Source organism: Helicoverpa zea, chromosome 11 (genome assembly GCF_022581195.2).
Source record: "Helicoverpa zea isolate HzStark_Cry1AcR chromosome 11, ilHelZeax1.1, whole genome shotgun sequence".
NCBI classification, from domain to species: Eukaryota; Metazoa; Arthropoda; class Insecta; order Lepidoptera; family Noctuidae; genus Helicoverpa; species Helicoverpa zea.
The window spans coordinates 6,585,764-6,605,026 of NC_061462.1; the positions used below are offsets into that span (position 1 = coordinate 6,585,764).

General features: G+C 35.9%; 3 protein-coding genes across 3 annotated transcripts; 1 reads left to right on the forward strand and 2 right to left on the reverse strand.

Annotated features, from left to right (window-relative positions):
• The first annotated feature begins 802 nt into the window (after positions 1-802).
• LOC124634505 (protein YIPF5) lies at positions 803-2,059 on the forward strand. The gene is made up of 2 exons (XM_047170106.1): positions 803-1,028; positions 1,103-2,059. Exons 1-2 carry the CDS (start codon positions 920-922, stop codon positions 1,786-1,788), a joined length of 795 nt encoding a protein of 264 aa, XP_047026062.1. The 5' UTR covers positions 803-919; the 3' UTR covers positions 1,789-2,059.
• On the reverse strand, positions 2,056-3,602 carry LOC124634506 (transmembrane emp24 domain-containing protein 3). Its single transcript, XM_047170107.1, has 4 exons — positions 3,339-3,602; positions 3,072-3,189; positions 2,552-2,679; positions 2,056-2,334 (listed from the first exon to the last, which is right to left on the reverse strand). The coding sequence occupies exons 1-4, from the start codon at positions 3,492-3,494 to the stop codon at positions 2,104-2,106; spliced, it is 633 nt and encodes a 210-aa protein (XP_047026063.1). The 5' UTR covers positions 3,495-3,602; the 3' UTR covers positions 2,056-2,103.
• Positions 3,603-4,566: 964 nt separating this feature from the next.
• On the reverse strand, positions 4,567-19,098 carry LOC124634274 (glutamate dehydrogenase, mitochondrial). The gene is made up of 9 exons (XM_047169746.1): positions 18,505-19,098; positions 12,965-13,165; positions 10,828-10,967; positions 10,419-10,512; positions 8,768-8,925; positions 6,773-6,934; positions 5,837-6,041; positions 5,047-5,201; positions 4,567-4,918 (listed from the first exon to the last, which is right to left on the reverse strand). Exons 1-9 carry the CDS (start codon positions 18,935-18,937, stop codon positions 4,802-4,804), a joined length of 1,665 nt encoding a protein of 554 aa, XP_047025702.1. The 5' UTR covers positions 18,938-19,098; the 3' UTR covers positions 4,567-4,801.
• Positions 19,099-19,263: the final 165 nt, after the last annotated feature.

Here is a 19,263-nt window from a genome sequence, read left to right on the forward strand (position 1 = left end):
CGGTTACCATTAGTAGGTAACGGGTTGGGTTGGTTCGCTTCGTGGCTACCAATAAATCTAGAGTGCGGTCCTTTTGTAGGTAATGTAATCCTATATGTATTAGGTACAAGAAATAAAACATTAAACATAATATTAGCCGCCGACGTAAACCGGAATAGCATTTCAAAAGGTTGAGAAAAACATCAATAGCTGCAATGGCTTTAGGAAACGCTAGCAGACTACAACCTCCTTAGGTACTACCTGCTTGCCTTTTCTAAACTATGTATGTTGGGGTCAGCTTTCAGTATAACCGCATGCAGCTAAGGACATGCAGTGTTTTACATGAAGCGACTGGCTATCTGACCTCTTCAAACCAGTTACCCGTGCAACCCGAACCCCTTGGTAACACTGGTTGTCAGACTTTCTGGCTTCTGTCTATCCTTGATATCTGCCAAAGATGTTCAAATGATAGCCGGAACCCACCAGTTTATCATGTCTTCCGAAAAACGGAAATACTCGTTTCGACGAAATGTTCACCCATTCACCGACCAACCGCGCCAAGCGTTGCTTAGCCTTATAATCGATCGATCCGGCGGATGCGACTTTTACTTACCTACGAGCTCGGGACGGCGTTCTACATACCTAACAATCTCAGAAATGTCTATATCTTCCGTCACGGCCAGTTCAACTAAATAACTTTTTAGGGGTGAGGTATATTTCTAATCTTTATTTTGTTATTGATAAACGATAAACCATAGTGAACCGATATATAACATAATCTGTGAACAAAACTTTGTCATTGGCAAATGATCAAATTGACATTGACAATGACGGCTTCTATTTTGACAAACATGTAGTGACATGGAATTTGTCTATTAACGTAATAAACTGAAGCAAATTTGTTTATTCTTATTAAATCTGGAACTAAATTACATCAAATATGGCTAATTTCAATAACCCCAACGATTTTTCATGGCAGACACAAAATAGCCAAAATTACTCTTTCAACACTTCTGCCAACACATTTGCCGATCCAGCGCAAACCTTGGGTAAGCTGCATTTTCATCGTTATTTAATGAGGCATAGCTCATTCTGAGTCTACATTATAGTGTTTCTGTTTCAGACTTTCAGACCTTTCCAAGTGATCAACAAAACTACTCGTTCGACCAGGGTCAGGGTACTATGACCGCTAACAACAATCAGTACTATAACTCAAACATATTTACCCCAGCACCAGTACCCGGGGAACCCGTCGGTGAACCTACAGAGTTCGACGAACCGCCACTGCTAGATGAACTTGAAATTTACCCTGATAGGATACTGGAAAAAACTTTAGCTGTAATGAACCCATTCCATGGTCAATCAAAAGCTGATGATGCTAACTTTCTATTGAGAGATACAGACATTGCTGGACCAATAGCGTTTTGTTTAGCTCTTGCAGTTTGCCTGTTTCTTGCTGGAAACAAAGCTCATTTTGGATATGTTTATGGACTATCTGTTATGTCAGTAATATTGATGTACTGCTTACTATCTTTGATGAGTCGCACTGAAGGAGTATTTACTCTGTTAAGTGTAGCCAGTGTTCTTGGCTATTGTATGTTACCCATGGTTGTATTAGCTGGGCTGGGTATATTTATATCCCTTGAAGGATCTGTAGGACTAAGCTTATCTGCTATTGCAGTAATTTGGTCAGCTCTATCTGCTAGCAGACTATTCGTAACTATGTCAGGTGATTCTGAACAAAGGCCACTGATAGCTTATCCATGTGCCTTGGTGAATGGAGTATTTGCTCTGTTAGTACTCTTTTGATTTTGAATGTAATCTAATGGGAACAGAGTATAAAATTGTCAGTGGAATAAGCTTGCTACTGAAGAAATCTATTTTGACAAAAGATTTATAATTGTTTGATTTAAATAGAGCATTTTAAAATTATTCCATTTATTTTGTAACCATGTCAAATATATAGATTTAAAGTGTAATATAAAACAAAAGTACTATCTTCGAGTTTTAAGTTGAAAATTAATTTTATATTAGATCATAAAATGTACATTTTTACAAAATAAAACTGTAATAAAATAAATCCCAAAGATGTTTTAATAAATAAACTATATATTGAACTAAGTATTACATTCTATTGTATAATGTAGGTCGGTCACTGAAGAAGTTCTTAAGAACCATAACTTGTGCAAATGCTACACAAACAATTGCTAGAGATTCGCCCATAGACCACCAGAATACTCTTTCGTTGAGGTCCTCTGCTCTCTTGCGACCCTGAGCTTCTCTTAACCTGTGGTGAGTTTGGTGGTCAATGATTCTGTTGAGCGCTGAATGAATTTCTTCTGCAGAAGTTTCCAGCTGAAATTAACAAAATGTACTGTTACAATATGCTATGATATTACATTACGGTAGAATATCTAGAACAAGTTTTAATTATACTTCTAATTATAACTAGGTCTGTGTGGATTTACATTAATTGCTTTTAAATGGTTAGTGACTCAGTAGGTATTCTCATAAGAATGTAGAAATAGAAACTATCAATAATAGATGATGTAAGCATAAGTGAATTATTAACCTGTGTAAGAACAGTTGCATGGTCACCAATACCAGGCAATGGAGTCTCGGGGCCCACATTCAATTCCATATACACAAGTTTGTGAGAAAATGTACTGAATTCATTGCTGAAGCAGACTTTGTATATGCCTGAAACAAAAATTTTGCAATGTACATTAGTTTCTTATCTTATAGTGATTAAATAACTTGTTAAGAAAATACATTTAGCAATTATCTTGTAACTATTGTAGCAATTATAATGAGAGCTAAGTTATGTATCACTGATATGAAAGAAAGATAATAAAATTAATTATATACAGCTAACACAAAAGTAAGTAAATAGACAAATAAATCTAATTATTAATGAAAAGACATCTGAGACAGAAGGGAAAAAGGAAAATATGCCTCACATCCACATGAAAGAGCCTTTGCTCAGCATTCAACCCTACACAAAACTGAGTTAAGACTTGCTTAACACTGATATGAGTGAAAATCAAAGCTGCATGACTGTACAAAAGTTATAATGTTGTTTATAAAAATACCTGCGACTTGAGCGGTGAACTGATGTGAATCATATTGCATTTTTTGCTGTTGGTAAATAATTTGTTTGTTGGGACCTTCTATCTTAACGTCAACGTCATACTGTCCTCCGGTAATTACCTGAAAATTTACACCAAAACGTGAATGCCCTTGAATCAACAGGAAAATCTTAAAACAAGTGTAAGGTTAGGAATATGTAGTTCCACTATACAATAGCTTAACTATGCTGTTCTATTTTTGCCAGATAACACTCTACATAATGTACTTACTTGATATTCTAACGCCGCAGACGTATTCTTTTCTATTTCTTGGTAAAAACATTCTACTGCGCTGTCAGGTAACTCGAAGGTAAGTTCAACGCTTTTGGAGAATATGCCGTTTAGTAACGTCATAAATATCGTAAAAAATATTGGTGAGAAAAGCATTTTACTAAGATTAATTTCCCAAACAGCCTAAGTACAAAAATAATCACTATCGTTTGGTTTAGAAAAATTTACAACCCGCATCGATTGACAACTGACATTTCACCACGTAATTGGCTGCGTTCCAGAAATAGCGTTAGTTACCATAGCGTTCAAAAAAAAGAAAAGTCTACTTATTGTCTATGGCGGACTTAGGAGCATAGTTTGATTTATAGCAAAAAATCATTTAGAAAACTAAACAAGAAGATAATATTGTATACGTTCTTACTTAAGAAACATTATTATCACCAGTCTGAACTTTTGCGTCAGATCACAAGTCAGCTAATTTGAACTGTATTTCATCCACTATGCGTTTCAAAAACTTCGCTGTGACCAAACCACAACTCATATGAATGGTTTCTTTCTTTTTCTTGTCCTCTTTTAAACTAGGCTGTTACGATAGCTGTACATAAGGGAGCATATAAGGAGAGTACTTAAAAAATTACGTAAGTGAATACATGAGGAAGCACACTAATACATAAGGAAGTATAAAAGTGAGTTTATAAGGGTAGTATCTTAACAGAGTAAACAGGGAAAATACATAGGGGTAGTAGTACAAAACGGAGTATATAAGGAAGAACTGAGACTATGTCTAAGTAGAAGCGTCTACGTATAAGGGTGTATATGGGAGTTCTACCGTAGTAACTATTATAGTAATCTGTGGTTCTACTAAGTAAATACATAGGGGTTGTACATAAGGAAGTTGATAGGTAGAGTGCATAAGGGAGTACATACAAATTAGAAATGAGTGTAAAGTTACTTATAAATAAAGGTTGTGGCCGTGCCCAGAGAACCCATTACGATAGATCCGCCAGTGTTTGTTTGAGGTGTTCGGAGTAAGTCCTGAGGGATGAAGGTTAATATCGATCCTTTGACTTATGGTGTATATTGGTAAGGGTTGTTTTTTTCTAGGATTTCATAATACATATAACCAATTGGCATGTTTTGAAATGGATTCGTTGTAAAAAAAGTGATCAGATAGCAAACCAAAGGTCGAGACCACAAAGATCAAATAAAGATTGGAATAAAAATACAATTTATTTAGGAATAACAGTAAAACAATTTATTCAAAATTCAAGACGATACAATTGGAAAATTAAATTTTCACTTTAAAAAGTTTAACGATTCGCTTAACATTAAAGTAAAAAAGCCATGATTCCAACAAACAAAAATACTGTGATAATAATGTCTTAAAAGTTACACTTATGTGCATAGGGACTAAACTGGAGTCTATAAAATGCAGACAATACTTCAATTTATCTAGTGAGTGTTTAGAATGCAAGACCGGCGTCGGCGTATGTGGTGAAGATCTTTTCGATGGAGTTGGCGTACGCCGCTGTTCTCAGATCTAAGCCCAAGTTGAATTTCACCGCAGTCTTCATGATGGCCTGTTGACATAAATAAATTATGATAAATATTAGGTAAATTTAAATATAGTGCACTTTCTTGGCATAACTGCCGATGACTACATATTTACAAAAAGTCTTTGCTGTAAAAAAATATTGTTTATGCTTACCCTAGCCGACCTCTCCATGGTGTAGTCGAGACCAGAGTGAACAATGTCTTTCTCGGAGGCACCAGAAATCCTCTTCTGGAAGGACTCTGAGGGTGTGACTGGAATGCGGCCTCCGACGCGGCCGAAACGCCTTTCTAGTGACTCTTGTACGGATTCTGTAAAAACGTAATTATTAGTTAATTTTCTTGTTAAAAATCAATCGAGCCTAAAATATTGGATCATAAATAAGGATTACTTTGGGTTTCAAAAAGTTTTAACTCATCACATGGACACAGTGCCTGGTATTTAGAGAATAACAAAACCTGGCCTTCTAAGAGTATTTTCATTAAGCAAACAGATAACAATCCTCGCGGTGTTTGCGGTCATTTACTATGCAAATAGGTATACTGTAGATCCATATACCCATTTGCTCTTAATAACTTCCTTGTGTCATAAAACAAATATGATACACATCAGTTGTTTAGTTATTGTGTCTTGTCGCGGTCAGTGAGTAGTAGCGATGTGAGAATGGCGCAAAGAGCGATTAACCATATCGCAAGCTACCGGCCCTAAGCTTAAAATGGACCCACAGCCTTTAGGACCAAACGTGCCCCACACTTTCTGATTTCCATTTTTTTGAAAAAGTTGTCCTAAATATTTTCTACGGGCCCCACACATGTTTTATTATATATCATCAGCCTTTGTATCGTGCCAGTGCTGGAAACTTTTCCTTAAACTTTTAATCAGCCATTGTGTCCAAGATATACTTAGAAAGAACTTGTATAATCCGGCACTGGAAAAGCTAGCTTACCCAATAGGTGGTAGTTGGACTCGCGCTCATATTTGAAGGTGAGACGTCCGTAAGAGACGTGGTTGAGGTTCTTGAGCCACTCGAAGAAGGACACGGTGACACCACCAGCGTTGATGTACAAGTCAGGAATGACCAGAATGTTGCGGTCGATCAGGATCTTGTCAGCTGCGGGCGTGGTTGGGCCGTTGGCAGCTTCAGCAATGATCTAGAAGGAAGAAAGTATTATAATTTCCTTGGTTTCTATCTGAATGGAGTCATAAAATATGGTGGTGAAGGTAGAAGTAGTTTCAACCAATTAGCTACTTAAATATCTGACTTCTTCATATGCTCTTAGTAGACTTTTGATGAATGTCTCTAGTCAGAAAGTTAAGAACATACAACTTAGATTGATTTAGAGTCCAATCTATCTGATTTATTTGTACTTACACTTTTTAAAATATTATGCTTAGTTACAACTTAATCTTACTTAAGCTTTTCTGTTGTTAAGTTAACAATATTTCACTAGCATAATTATTTGTTTTACCATTATCTTATCAAGCACAGAGATTATGTCAATTCGGAAGAAAAACAAGTGCATACAATAAAACATACGTGTAAGAGTATTTTCACACGTTATGTAATTTAAGCGATAAGTTTATATGATTAAAAATGGTCTGATCTTACTTTTTATAAAACATCGAAATGAAAACAATGATTTCCTTGCTGATGGACCAAATCAAGTTTCCATTACAGAACAAACATTTTTGATAAATAAATCTGATATGTGTAATACCTACTTACAAAATGTAACGCAAGGTTTAGTAATAGACTATAACAAATCTGGAGTTGGCTCAGTTCAAGAGTGCAGTGGAAGTAGGCAGCCCAAAGACAATAAAATACTAAATTATAGGGCTCACAGTGGGACAGTTAGACAATAAAGGTTGTATAGTAAGTTACCTTAGCATTGATCTTGTGTGCGTTCTCCTTGTGGATGACCTGCTCGATGGCAGCGGGCACGAGGATGTCGCACTTCTCGTACAACATGTTCTCGCCTTCGTACGCCTTGGCTCCGGGGAAGCCTACAATGGTGCCGTTCTCGATTCTGTAGTCTTCGAGGGCCTAGAACAAACGAATTTACAGTTGAAATTACTTATAGAAGACTGCTTATGACTAATGTAACAAATGGTGTAGGTAATTAAATATTGCTATTTTCAGTCATTTGTCTAAACTTTTTGTTAAATATGTATGTAGGTACCTAAACACTACACTACTACTATCGTGAAAATCATGACCAGGTGATTAGCGATCGCATTAAAATATAGGTAGGTACAAACAGGTGTTTACGCTCATATGAACATAAACATTTGTTCACTGATACTTGTTACTTACTTTTAGAAACCATTCAAAAATTTGAAGAGAATAAAAACGATCAAAGGAAGTTACTTTTACTTTGTTATTATATTTAAATTGTAGTCACTAATGGCCCATTAAAAACTTAATAGCAGTGATAAGACCAAGATCAAGGTTGATCGATTTGATTTATCATATCAAAACGGCTAAAGGTCATTTTGTATAAGAAGGTAGGTTACCTACCTAATTCTTTATTGTCATGCACTGACCAGTTACTATTATGAAAGTATGAAATTGATAAACAAATATAGGTACCTAAGTAGGTATCTATGCTTAATCCTATGACGCGAAGATATGTAACTATTTATCAGTTATTTAACAAACGGATGAAAAACATCCGATATTGATTTGTTTCACGTTGTTTTGATAGTTTTATAGAGACGAAAAGTTCGGCGGTCAGCAAGGCAGATACTGGCTGAAACACCTGTGACCTTGCTGATAATTACAGTAATTTTTGTAACGCTCTGTGATTTTTCCTATAGGCGAACATGTATTGTTGGTGGATGATTAATATAATTAATAGGTTTGCGAAAAAGATGATAGGTCCGAAATGTGATAGCATTTTAATAATTATTATTAGCTCTGAAAACCTCAACAAATCGCACAGTTAATTTTGATATTGTTCAGCAAAACATGAAGAGTCTGTCAGCGCTCGGAAGTTAATCATAAGAATTCAGGTAGGCGGCTGCCTAATTACTATAATGGGACGCTTTTATCCTCAACCCACTTCAAACCCAATTTGTCTATGGTTTCGTGCGACAAAAGAGGACCCCGACTGGACCAGTAATATAATAGACCTTTAGGACAAATAAGCGTCGCCGACAGCATGAACGTACGTTTTTCTTAACACAACTGTGTACTTTGAGAGAATTTTTAAAATTGAGAGTTAAAAATCAGAGTAGACCATTGTTTTAAGAAAACTTACGTTTATGTTGTCGTTGATCTTGGGCCTTTGATTGGTGCAAGTCGGCATTTAATAATGTGTCACATGTGATAATAGGCACAGGTGTTAATCGTTTTGTTCAGCGTCAGACAAATGTCATTACATAACTGTGACTATTACATTACATTAATCGCTGTTTTATGTCTGTGAGAATTCAAATTATCAACTAATACGTAACGGATAATCACGTGACTGCATGCTGTTTCTCGCTCAATTGAGAGGCTAGTGATGGGTGTCGGAATTAATTTAATTCTAGACGGTTTTTATACTAAGATGAGTAGTTAATGTGTCTAGATATTAATACGATGCTTAATTGTGAAGTCTATTTGAAAATATGAGTTTAAATTATGAACACATAGTGTACACAAAGGTTTTTATGACTGTCATTAATATGTTAAGAGTCTAATTTTAAGTATTTATCGTGATAGTAATGGCGCTTTGTTTAAGACATACGAAGTGCCTAGGTATACCTATAGGTATACATATATCTTTCGAGAATGAGTTATCTAATATTTTTTTATTCACACCAGAAGTTCCCAATATATTATCATATGGTTCACCTCAACCTTAGTAAGTATAGATAATTTATCAGTTCTCACCTTAGGGTCAATACCGTCAGGGTTGTAGATGGAGCCGTCGTGCTCGATGATACCGATGCAGGTGGCTCCAGCGCGGACGAGGTAACGGCAAGTGTGCAGACCCACGTTACCGAAACCTTGCACGATGAACGTCTTGCCGCCCCAGCCGGGGGTCGTGCCTGGAGAACACAACATATAATGGCTATAGAAGGCCTTTTGGATGTGGGCAAGAATTGTGGCAGAGAGGAGATACCATATAGAAGAAAAAACATTTTAAGTGTGTTAAATTAAATGTGTTCAAAACCTACCCACATAAGTTCATTGTCTATCAAATTACTGACCTGTAGGTACCTACTTATGACCATGCTCTTACAAGATATTAAGCCCATACAACTACTTAGGTAAAAATGTATTATTACCTACCTATAATTCTACGAATTCATAATCTTTGTGATAACTGTGATTCATAATTTATGTAACAATCAATCAATTTACAAAAATAAATATGATATATTACAGACTGATATTGATAGTGATATGCATATCTGACAGGATATCTGGCCAGTTTTAAGAAAACATGTGACATTGAAAAATAAATGATAAACGAGATATTTTGCTCAGTTTCAAAAATATTTATGAATGAAAGCCGCATAATGACCGACACAATTTCCTTAGGCAAACAGGGCCATCAATATTAGTCTGCATACGCCCCTTAATTATGTAACCTTGGTTCCTAACTTCAGAGAACAACGTTGGAGCAAGGTCAGTTCAGCCTAAGCATCGTGGGCGATTAATTTGTTCTTAGAACGGATGGGGCAAAAAAGCTGACGACTGTCGACCGTGTGAAGAGGCCTTAGGCCGCATCTTTGTTACTATGTGGAAAGAAACACGCGTTTGGATCATGACTTTGGTAATGAACTTACACAGTCATTTATATCATATAAACTCTATGGTTTTACGCTACCAGTTTCATTAATGAGTAGTAAAAATATTATAAGTAGGTACTGGTACTGATATTTATGATTAGAAAACAATAGAAAAATTGCCAATATAAGAACTAAAGTAGACATGGCCGTGAACATAAATCAGCAAAATTATTATTTGTAATTTGAGATAAAAACACAGTATGACGGAGTGTATTTGTGTGTAGTTACAATACAAATTAAAACTTATCAGAAAGCGAGGAATGCCATTGTGTTTGAATTGAAATAATTATCTTTGCTTCGAGGGCATGGCTTGTGAACGTCATCAACGTCACTATTTTCGCGTTGCGATATCAAATAAAGTTGACTACAGTTCACAATTAACAGTCTGAATATTTTTAAGAGCTAAAAAACTAATCTTAGATATTCAATTTATGATTCTGATAATCTAGCTGGTCTCATTATTTTACATTCAAATGTAACAGTCGTTTTGCAAACACGTTTCTACAATATTTATTCCAGAATCTTGCTTCAATGCATCATAATAGCTATAGATTAACCTCCATTTTGAATGTCATAATCATGTGACCAGCGTGTTCTAAAAGTTCAAGTGTCGTCACGCGGTCGTTTTATGCTAGGTTGTAAGTACTTAAAGCTAGGTTAGAAATACAGTCTATCACACAAACAACAAACTATCAAACAGTATAGTACAGTATAGTCTATCAAACAGCGTGTACTTTATATCTTACCGATCATGCTCATGTAGTTGGCCTCATTGATGAAGTTCTCCAGGCCGTGAAATACACCTCTGCCGGTAGCGGACACTCTTCCGTGGATACCTCCCTGTCAAACATGAAAATTTTGTTCTAGAATAGTGTTCTTTAAAAAAATAGGTACTAGGCTAAAATTCCGTGAAGACCATCGACGGATAGCATTGATGAGAGACTGCAAAATATTCGTTGCAGCATATTTCATGCATGTATATTCTCAGCATACAATACGATCATACAATGGTTTAACGTAATAATCGCTAATCGAAACCACAGGCTTGACGTACTTCAGATTAATACCACTCGTGTAATTAAGTGTTTCAAGCCTCACTAAGACTACTTAATTTCGATTAATTTCTGGCTTTTATGGTTTCTGAGCATATCTTACCTGGTTGATAGGCTTTCCAGTGACGCAAGCGTGAGCGTTGATGTCCTGGTAACCAATGGTCTTGGCGTACGTGTCGGCGATCCACGACATCTCGCGTTCACCAGTACCCATGTCAGGGGCTGGCACATCCACGCCGGGCCCTGAACGAAGAAAGAAAAGGTATTAGTGAAATACTTCAAAATGGACATTTAAAGGAGTTATGAAGGTATTTAAAGAGGCAGGCATTATAAGATTTAGGAATATATTATCCTGTTCTTCAAGGAAAGTCAGATTAATTGAAAAACGGTTCATTGGAGTACAGGTAACCATAAAATGTTAATATATGGAGACACTAGCAGGGTTACAAACAAACCAAGGCCTACTAGCTTTCATAGAAGATTTATAGAGATGAAATGGATCCCTTAAACAGCAAGTAAAGGAAAATAACGGTTTCATTACTCGCTTAATAAATAGTTGAAATGCTTTGAATATAAGTAGGTGTTACAAAAAGTATGGTTTCTTGCCACAATGAATGTGTTTAAACGTGACTAGGCTATTATACCCAATTCACTATTTTCCTTGAAATGAATTGTGGTTCTAACCACAAATATTTTCTTTAATTTATGTTTACCTACCTATGGGATATACTTTAAAGAAATAATATAAAGAAATATATTTACATGGTACTTAAAACAATACTACAGAAACTGTAAAAGAATTCATTTATGCTGGAAAAAGTGGTTACTATCCTAACTACCTACCTCATCATAATAGCATATTAAGAAAACTGGTCATGAAGAAAACTGTTACAAACTGAGGACTTTTACTTTCCAGACATTTCGGTCAATGGGTAGCCTTGGTATTTCTCGAATACATTATCAGTAAGTAATTAGATTGGATTTTTATTATAGGTACACAGTTGTTATCGTAAATTTTATCGGTTGCTATGAAATTCTGAACGAAGAAACACTTATTGGCCTTTCAATTCAATATATCTGATAACAGTGTTTGATAAGTAATGGTTAAAAGAATCGGCGAATTAACACTAAACTATAAGTTATGCATTTTGCAACAGACTATGCCTGTGAAGACTACATTTAATATTGCAATAGATTCAATAGTATTAATTTACCTAATACCGATTTCAAGCTCGATATTGAAGAGCATGTAAAGTGCTTAGCACGGTTCCTAACTTGAGTATTTCGCTGTCCATTCAAGGCTCTCTTACGTCGAGACACTTAAGATATCTATGACGTACTAGAATCTCGACCCTAGTAAATAAGATGAGATTGCGCCGTACAAATAATGTCATCATTTACCCTACTCTTCGAGGAATATAGGTGTCTAATATAATATCAGTTTTATCCTATTTTGCAGCGCATTGTCACTGGACGACGGTCACGCGACTCAGTAATTTCTTCCGGCGGTTATCGACCTAGGTAAATGGTCAGTTGCCTGTCAATGAACTGAACCAAACAAGGTTAAACCGAGAAGTAACAATTTACATCACGTCGCTCATCACTTGTAAATATTTAACTATGTAACTAAATGCAGAATAAACATATCGATGAGAAAAACATGTTTGTTTTGTTTCCCAGTCTATTATTAGTAAACATGATTCCTAATCTGTGTTATGATTGGTATGAGAAAATATGAAAGTAGGCACTTTAGGTATTCAATTTCACTGTTTCAAACATTGATCTTATTTTCGTGAATTTCTACAGCAAATTAGCGACAAAGTATTTAGGTAAGCACCTTCACCTAAATTGTATCGCTGGAACACTCACTAACACTTTTATCATGACACTGTCAGTCACACGTTATCAATTAAGTAATTTAACTTCTCACTGTCTGTGTAAAGTATTGCAGTTATCTAACGCGAACAGTGCGAACTTGTTACTTATAAGAATTATCTTCATTTCTCAAAGAAGACGAAGAAATATTGGAATCATACGCAAGCGCTTTTTTTACGACGGCAAAAATCATTAAATGACCCCTCCTGCTGTGGGGTAGCTAGCAGCGCTGGGGGAGTGTCAGACTTTTACTGACTAAAAATCCATCGTCTTCCTTCATAGGCCTTTTATGTACAAGGGTCGCGGTAACTCATTCGAACAATCCTGCAAGCAAGCGCTTAAAGGAATAAGAAAGATTTGCTTACCAATAAAGCCCTTCTTGGCGAGCTCCAAGGTGAAACGACGGGTAATCTTTTCCAGCTCATGCTCAGAGTATTCCTTGGGGTTGATCTTGATACCGGCCTTAGCACCACCGAATGGCACATCAACGCACGCACACTTGAATGTCATCAAGGCGGAAAGAGCCTTGACCTCGTCTCTGGACACATCGGTTGAGAATCTGATACCTGTGGAAGAATTATGGAAAATTAATAACGAAAAAGATAAGGTAAGTTCTTAAAATAGCCAACTGTTTATCTACCTACGTAGCTAATACATAATTATATGAGTTAGTTCTTGCTGTCGGTCTATTAGAGTTGATTTGCTCGCTATAACTACTACGAATGTGAATTTATATTTGGTCTGTGTTCACTGATTTAGTCCTAAGAGCTTTAACGTAGTTTTATAGCTACATTCCTGAAGTAACTGAACAATTTGATTAGATTTAACTGAGCGAAAACTGTAGATTTTACGTTGCACAAAATTAAATAACATATGAAGCTTCAGTTTCAGAATTATCAGTTACAGTACATAACATACACAGGCTTACATGAACATAATATATTACCATAAACGTGTTTGTTAACAACACCGAGTTAATTGTTGTTAATGGTTCATTATAAAGATAGCCACACTTAATTAATTCGAGGAAGTCGCCGTTTTAACCATATCTTTTTGAACTCGAATGTCATATTGCGATTAAACGTAATAGATACCCTAATTTCATGTACCTACCTATGTCATTACCTATATTTTACATGAGGGAATTGTATGGTTTTAGCTTTATGAAGTCTCGTAAAAACACGTTTTCGACTTGAAGTGATATTAGATAGGTAAGTAGGCCCAAACAGATAGTATTCTATATCGAGCTTATCTGGTTCGTCTAATCTATTTCTGCGATCACAGAAGATTGTATTGAAAGGATGATTCGACATTAATGTTTAGTTAACTCAGCTCGGTCAGTCTGTTTATCGTCGCCATATCAAAGTCTGAGATATCAAGTCTTTAATCTTGCACTGAAATCAATTTTTATGAATGTTTATTGTTTTACCAATAGGGGTTATCCGCAGCTCTCACGATAAGAACAATCTCGACATTTATAAATTAGGCATGATGAAATATTTTGTTTTTCTTTGGGGGTCACCTCATCACCTGATTTATACGGTAACTACCTAAAGTATCTTAATTCTAATTGAGGAAAAATACGATAAGATTAGCTATCAATTTCTTGGTTTCGTCACTTGATTTAGGTGGGTAGGTATAGGTACTTAAACTAATCTCAAACTGAAACACGAAAACAGCAGTCACGTTCCGTCTGCACGTTTTGCTTTACTAGATGTAAACAGAATTTTATTCTAAAATAAATCACTTCCATGAGGGATTTCCCTGTAGAATGTGACTAAAACGGTGGCAGTTGCTGCTGCTTAATGTTTTAAAAGAAAATTTTGACATGTGAGAATAAATTCACAAATGTAAGCGAAAATAAAATAAAACCCGAGCACCTGTGACTTCGTCTCACTATTACGAATGCTCAGTTTCATACTAGTTATATAACTGTAGCTAGCTAGGTACAAGCTATTATTATCGCATCCTAAAATAAATATTTAAAAATAAACATTCTAGGTGGTACATAGACAATAATGTAATAAGTAGGTGAGCTTAAAATGTGTTAAGATATATCAACATCAATCATATATATCAAAAAATCTGTTACTACTTGAGTGAAAAATGTTGAAGTTGTTTTGCATGGGATATTTTTCCATTTTGTTATAAATAGCTCCTAACGATAAGTGACTGAAATAAAATGGGCCTTGTTCGAGACACATTTCAGCTATTTTTCACAGCCGTGAAGCAGTCTATCGTCTAGCGGAGATGATATCGACCGTACGAAATTAATTATTTCCAAACCTTGTTTAGGTTATAAGTTTGGTACGTAACAAAAAGATTCTACTTTATAGATGAATTAATGTAATTGTGTAGAAAAATAGGAGCACCATGACTATTGAAAATACAAATTAGTAGTTCGTTAACGGCACTTAAGTATCGTTAATCAAGAGCGATAATCTTTAGGACGATAAATTGTATCTTATCTACAGCTTAGACAGGAAAATTACATTCAGGTATTTTTGGATAAAGTTTTCTATTTGCATCAAGAAAATATTTTGGAAATGCGTCAAAGCTGACGTTGCTGACCACATTTTTTCAGTTCAATAGTCGCGTGCTAAATAGGTGTCACTCACTGGCACTAAATACATCTAGTATCTACAGGTACATTAATGACTTCAGTTTCATTGAGCTGCACTGATTGATTGAAAGTTGTTTGTTGGTATACAATAATATATCAATTGAACCGGCATTAATATTATTTTGTGTGCATTCAACGCAGAATACCTAGTCAATCGCGTCAGTGGTCATATCTTCACCCAAGTCGATCTTGATCGAGGTTATTCTAAAGGCAGCTTCTTACTCTCTCCATCGTACCTACCCACTAAATCCTCTATATCAATATCAAAGTGACAAATATGTCCAAAACGCGAAGTAGGTGATAAATGGAGTAGATTCTGCAGACAAAGTCAAGATTTTCTAAATAAATCTGTATTCAGACGTCCAAATATTTATTATATCTCTGGTAAACAAGTTACGTACTAAATGTCAAAAAGGGGGCATGGCAAAGTGTAACTAGAATGAGTAAATACTTAGCAAAACGTGACTATTCAATAAAGCTATTGTCATGTCGTATGTGCTTTTCTAATTCTCGTAATATAGACGACAATCGCATGAAATATGTATAGGGGTGTACGGGTAGGTGTCGGCTATGAAATGAAAACAAGTCTTATTTAATTTTAGAGATTGCGCAATATTAAATGACGTAAAATGCGTCACGACCACGCCTCCCGTTGCCAACCTGTTAAGAACCTCTGAAAATTTTATCTTGTTTTGTCAAGTGTCTAATCGCACTACCTACACTTTCGCTGGTGACACGAGTCACGTAACACGTGATTTATGTATCACATTCATAATTGATTTTGGTGGTTTGGGCACGATAATGTTGTTGCCAACCGTCACTTTGGAGGTGTGTTTCATGAACGCTATAAGCTCCTCAGAAATTCTAATACTTCTCAATGTGGTACCAATTTGCCTTATCACCTTCACGTTATAGTTAGTGCGAGTTCCATATGATTAAACTTTTCAATGGTTATACTGAAATAGCATTCCATTTTCTGGCAATTTAAACTGGATTGTGTTTGTATAGGACCGGTTCCGCTAATCTCATCTTTGGATGCCTGAATTTCAATAATATAGACTGTCACAGTATGGAGTTTCTTATTACGCAGTTGCTGAGGTGCTCAACAGGAGATGTCATAAATTAAGTCAAAAGAATATTATGAAGAAATGGTCACACATTTAGGATACCGTTTTCTTACATAAAGGTACAAATCCTCCAATCAAATATATGGATAACATGAACAGGAATTTCTTTTTCAGGGTGAATTGCCTAGAAAATTCAGTAGGAAAAAACTTGCCTTCACTGAAACCACTGCATTTTTTAAACAATCAATTATTTTTAAAGATTTATCAACGACGACATTATATAACACGATTGTAATGGTGGTTTAACGTACTTTAATAATGTGAATTTTCTGTTGCTTCGTTAACTTTAATTGCGAGTTACGTTTATAATTTTAATTAATACAATTGAAAGGAACATATAGGTGTAGCCGATCAAAACCTTTTCAATTTAGATAACCTGACTATTGAACTTACAAATATGTATTTTATAAGATCAGAAGGAACTAGTTATATAAGACAGGTATTATTATCTTTTAGAATGCGTCATGCTTATGCACAACAAAAAATAGTAGATGAAAAAAAAAACAACTAAAGAAACAGTGTCAGGTGAGGAAGGAAGGATCTAGAATAGAGTCCAATGACCTGACAAAACATTTATCTTCGTTAATTGCTGAAACAAATGTTACAGATAATATACTATGCAGTGAAAAAGATCTTAGAGGAGAAAATCTCGTTACGTGTTATCTTAATTCAACAGGAGTATTATACCATTGCACTGGGGTATCTCTTTATATTCAAAAAAACAGGTAGAGGATAGTAAGCTTCTCGTAGTGCAAACGGGATCAATTAACCGCATTCCGATCACTACGGGCTGAATCTACAATATTGCTGGCAGAGTTCTTGTTACGAAGTTAACATCTGGTAGACGCCTAACTGTTTAGTTCCTGTTGCAAACAAAGGTGGACCCTTGAACGCCGGTTATAGGCCATTATGTAGTTCACATGCACAACAGCTGTTTTTTTTCGGGAACCTATACAGAGTGCACTTTTTGTTGTTGCATATTGCGTACTCCTGTATGTAATGCAGTTATTACGTAATGTGAAATTGCGTTCATTATACCTTCAACAATTCCTCATTGTTCTAATAATGTCTCTATCAGTCCAGATGGCATTATTTTATTTGTCATCATCAACGGAATAAAATTACGAGATGTCGATCGCACGAGAGGACATATTGTTAGTATTTTTTTCCTGTAGGTACATCCTTTACAAGTGGGCAGTCGCATTTGTCATTCCAAATAATGCATTTCGATGTGAACGCTAACCAATTTTATCCCAAATATGATTATTGTTATGTTTCATTTTATTGCCACATTTTCTCAGCCTTAAATTTTTTCTTCGCAGTTATTTAATTCAATTAACATTGTGTTAAGTTTTTGCAACAACGTGACAAGTGTTCTTTTCGCAAAAATATCCGTAGGGTAGGTTGACCATGAATTATGTAACGCAAAATATTTTGCATAATAATACATATTCAATGATCGCAACTTTAGTCGAATGCTCAGTGGAATTTATTATTGTTAGTGCGGCTGCAGATTCAAATTGAACAACAAATGAATCGACATTGATACTATGTTGTCAGTACCTAATACCTATTGATCTCAACAGTGGGTAACAAAAGATAGTATTGGTGCAAATTCGTAACTCTGCAGCTGCTAGGTTTAATAATAATTCGCGGCACAATTTGACTTTATTACAATACTTATATTTTCCCTGTGCATTGGTGCTCATTCATCGTTCGCTCGAAAGTAATAATAGGAAGGAACGACTTATTTTTAGGTTAAAAGAGGCTCGACGGGTTAAATCAAATCGCAATCAAGGTGAATGGCATTATTCAGCTAGGTTAGATCAACATGTGACAGACGAATCAGGTTATATTTTTTGTCCAAAAAATACTTTGTTTTGGCAGCTTCTAGACTAAAATCTACCGACGCAGCAAAATGGCTACGTCTAAAATCAGTAGGCACCTATTACCTCACTAATTTGCAGATTGTTGTGGTATTATTTTAAGCATATGAAAGGTAAAATTTTACGTTCACATTTTTGAGCTAATATAACATTACATACAGTAACATCACGTGTCTCCTGGGCTATAAATAAAACTTCCTATTAACAATAAGTATTACATGGATGATGTAAGCAAAGTTAAACGAAAATCGAATACATATGGCACCTACCTCCTTTGGTTGGAGTCCTGTGTGAGGAATGTTGCGCTCTGTAGCCTCGAATCATTTCGTAATCGCCAGAATCGCGCCTTAATGGAAATTGGATTTCAATGATGTGATCACATGGCTGCATCAACTTCAGGATGCCGGCTACCTTCTTTTTCTTCTCTTCAATGGGAACTCTTGACTTCATGTCTTCTACCAGTTTGTCTTCGATCACTTGGCATGCTCTGTGGAAGAAGTACTCCACCATGTCGAAGAATCTTGGGTTAGCGGAGGTCGGAATCTCTTTAAGCCTGTCTGGAATTTCATGGCTTGCGTATGTACGGCAGCATACGTTTACACCAGCAGGCGTAAGTTTGAGCATAGTATTAGCTGCCTCATTCTGGAGGCTATTCTTTAGCGGTGGAACCACCGACTTGGCGATGTTCTTTAGGTGCAACATTGTGGATGTTTTAATTAAGTACGTTAGTCGGGTTAATAATCGGGCCGCCCTACTCTACACTAAATGTATAGTACACAATTCTATATAGTGCTATATTAGACTGTAGTGACGACCCGCCCCGACGGAATCCGACTCACTGAGTAAAGCGCCGAACGGCAAAAAATAAAAAGGCCCCAAGTCGTGATGCAGATCTTTGGTCTCGCTCACACCTAGGTACACAATAAGAATAAAGATATCACAACGCTACGAAGTTGGTCACATTCATGGGTCGGAAGAAATCGTTAGTCATAATTGACTAGAGACTGGCAGCATTGTTAGTGATAATA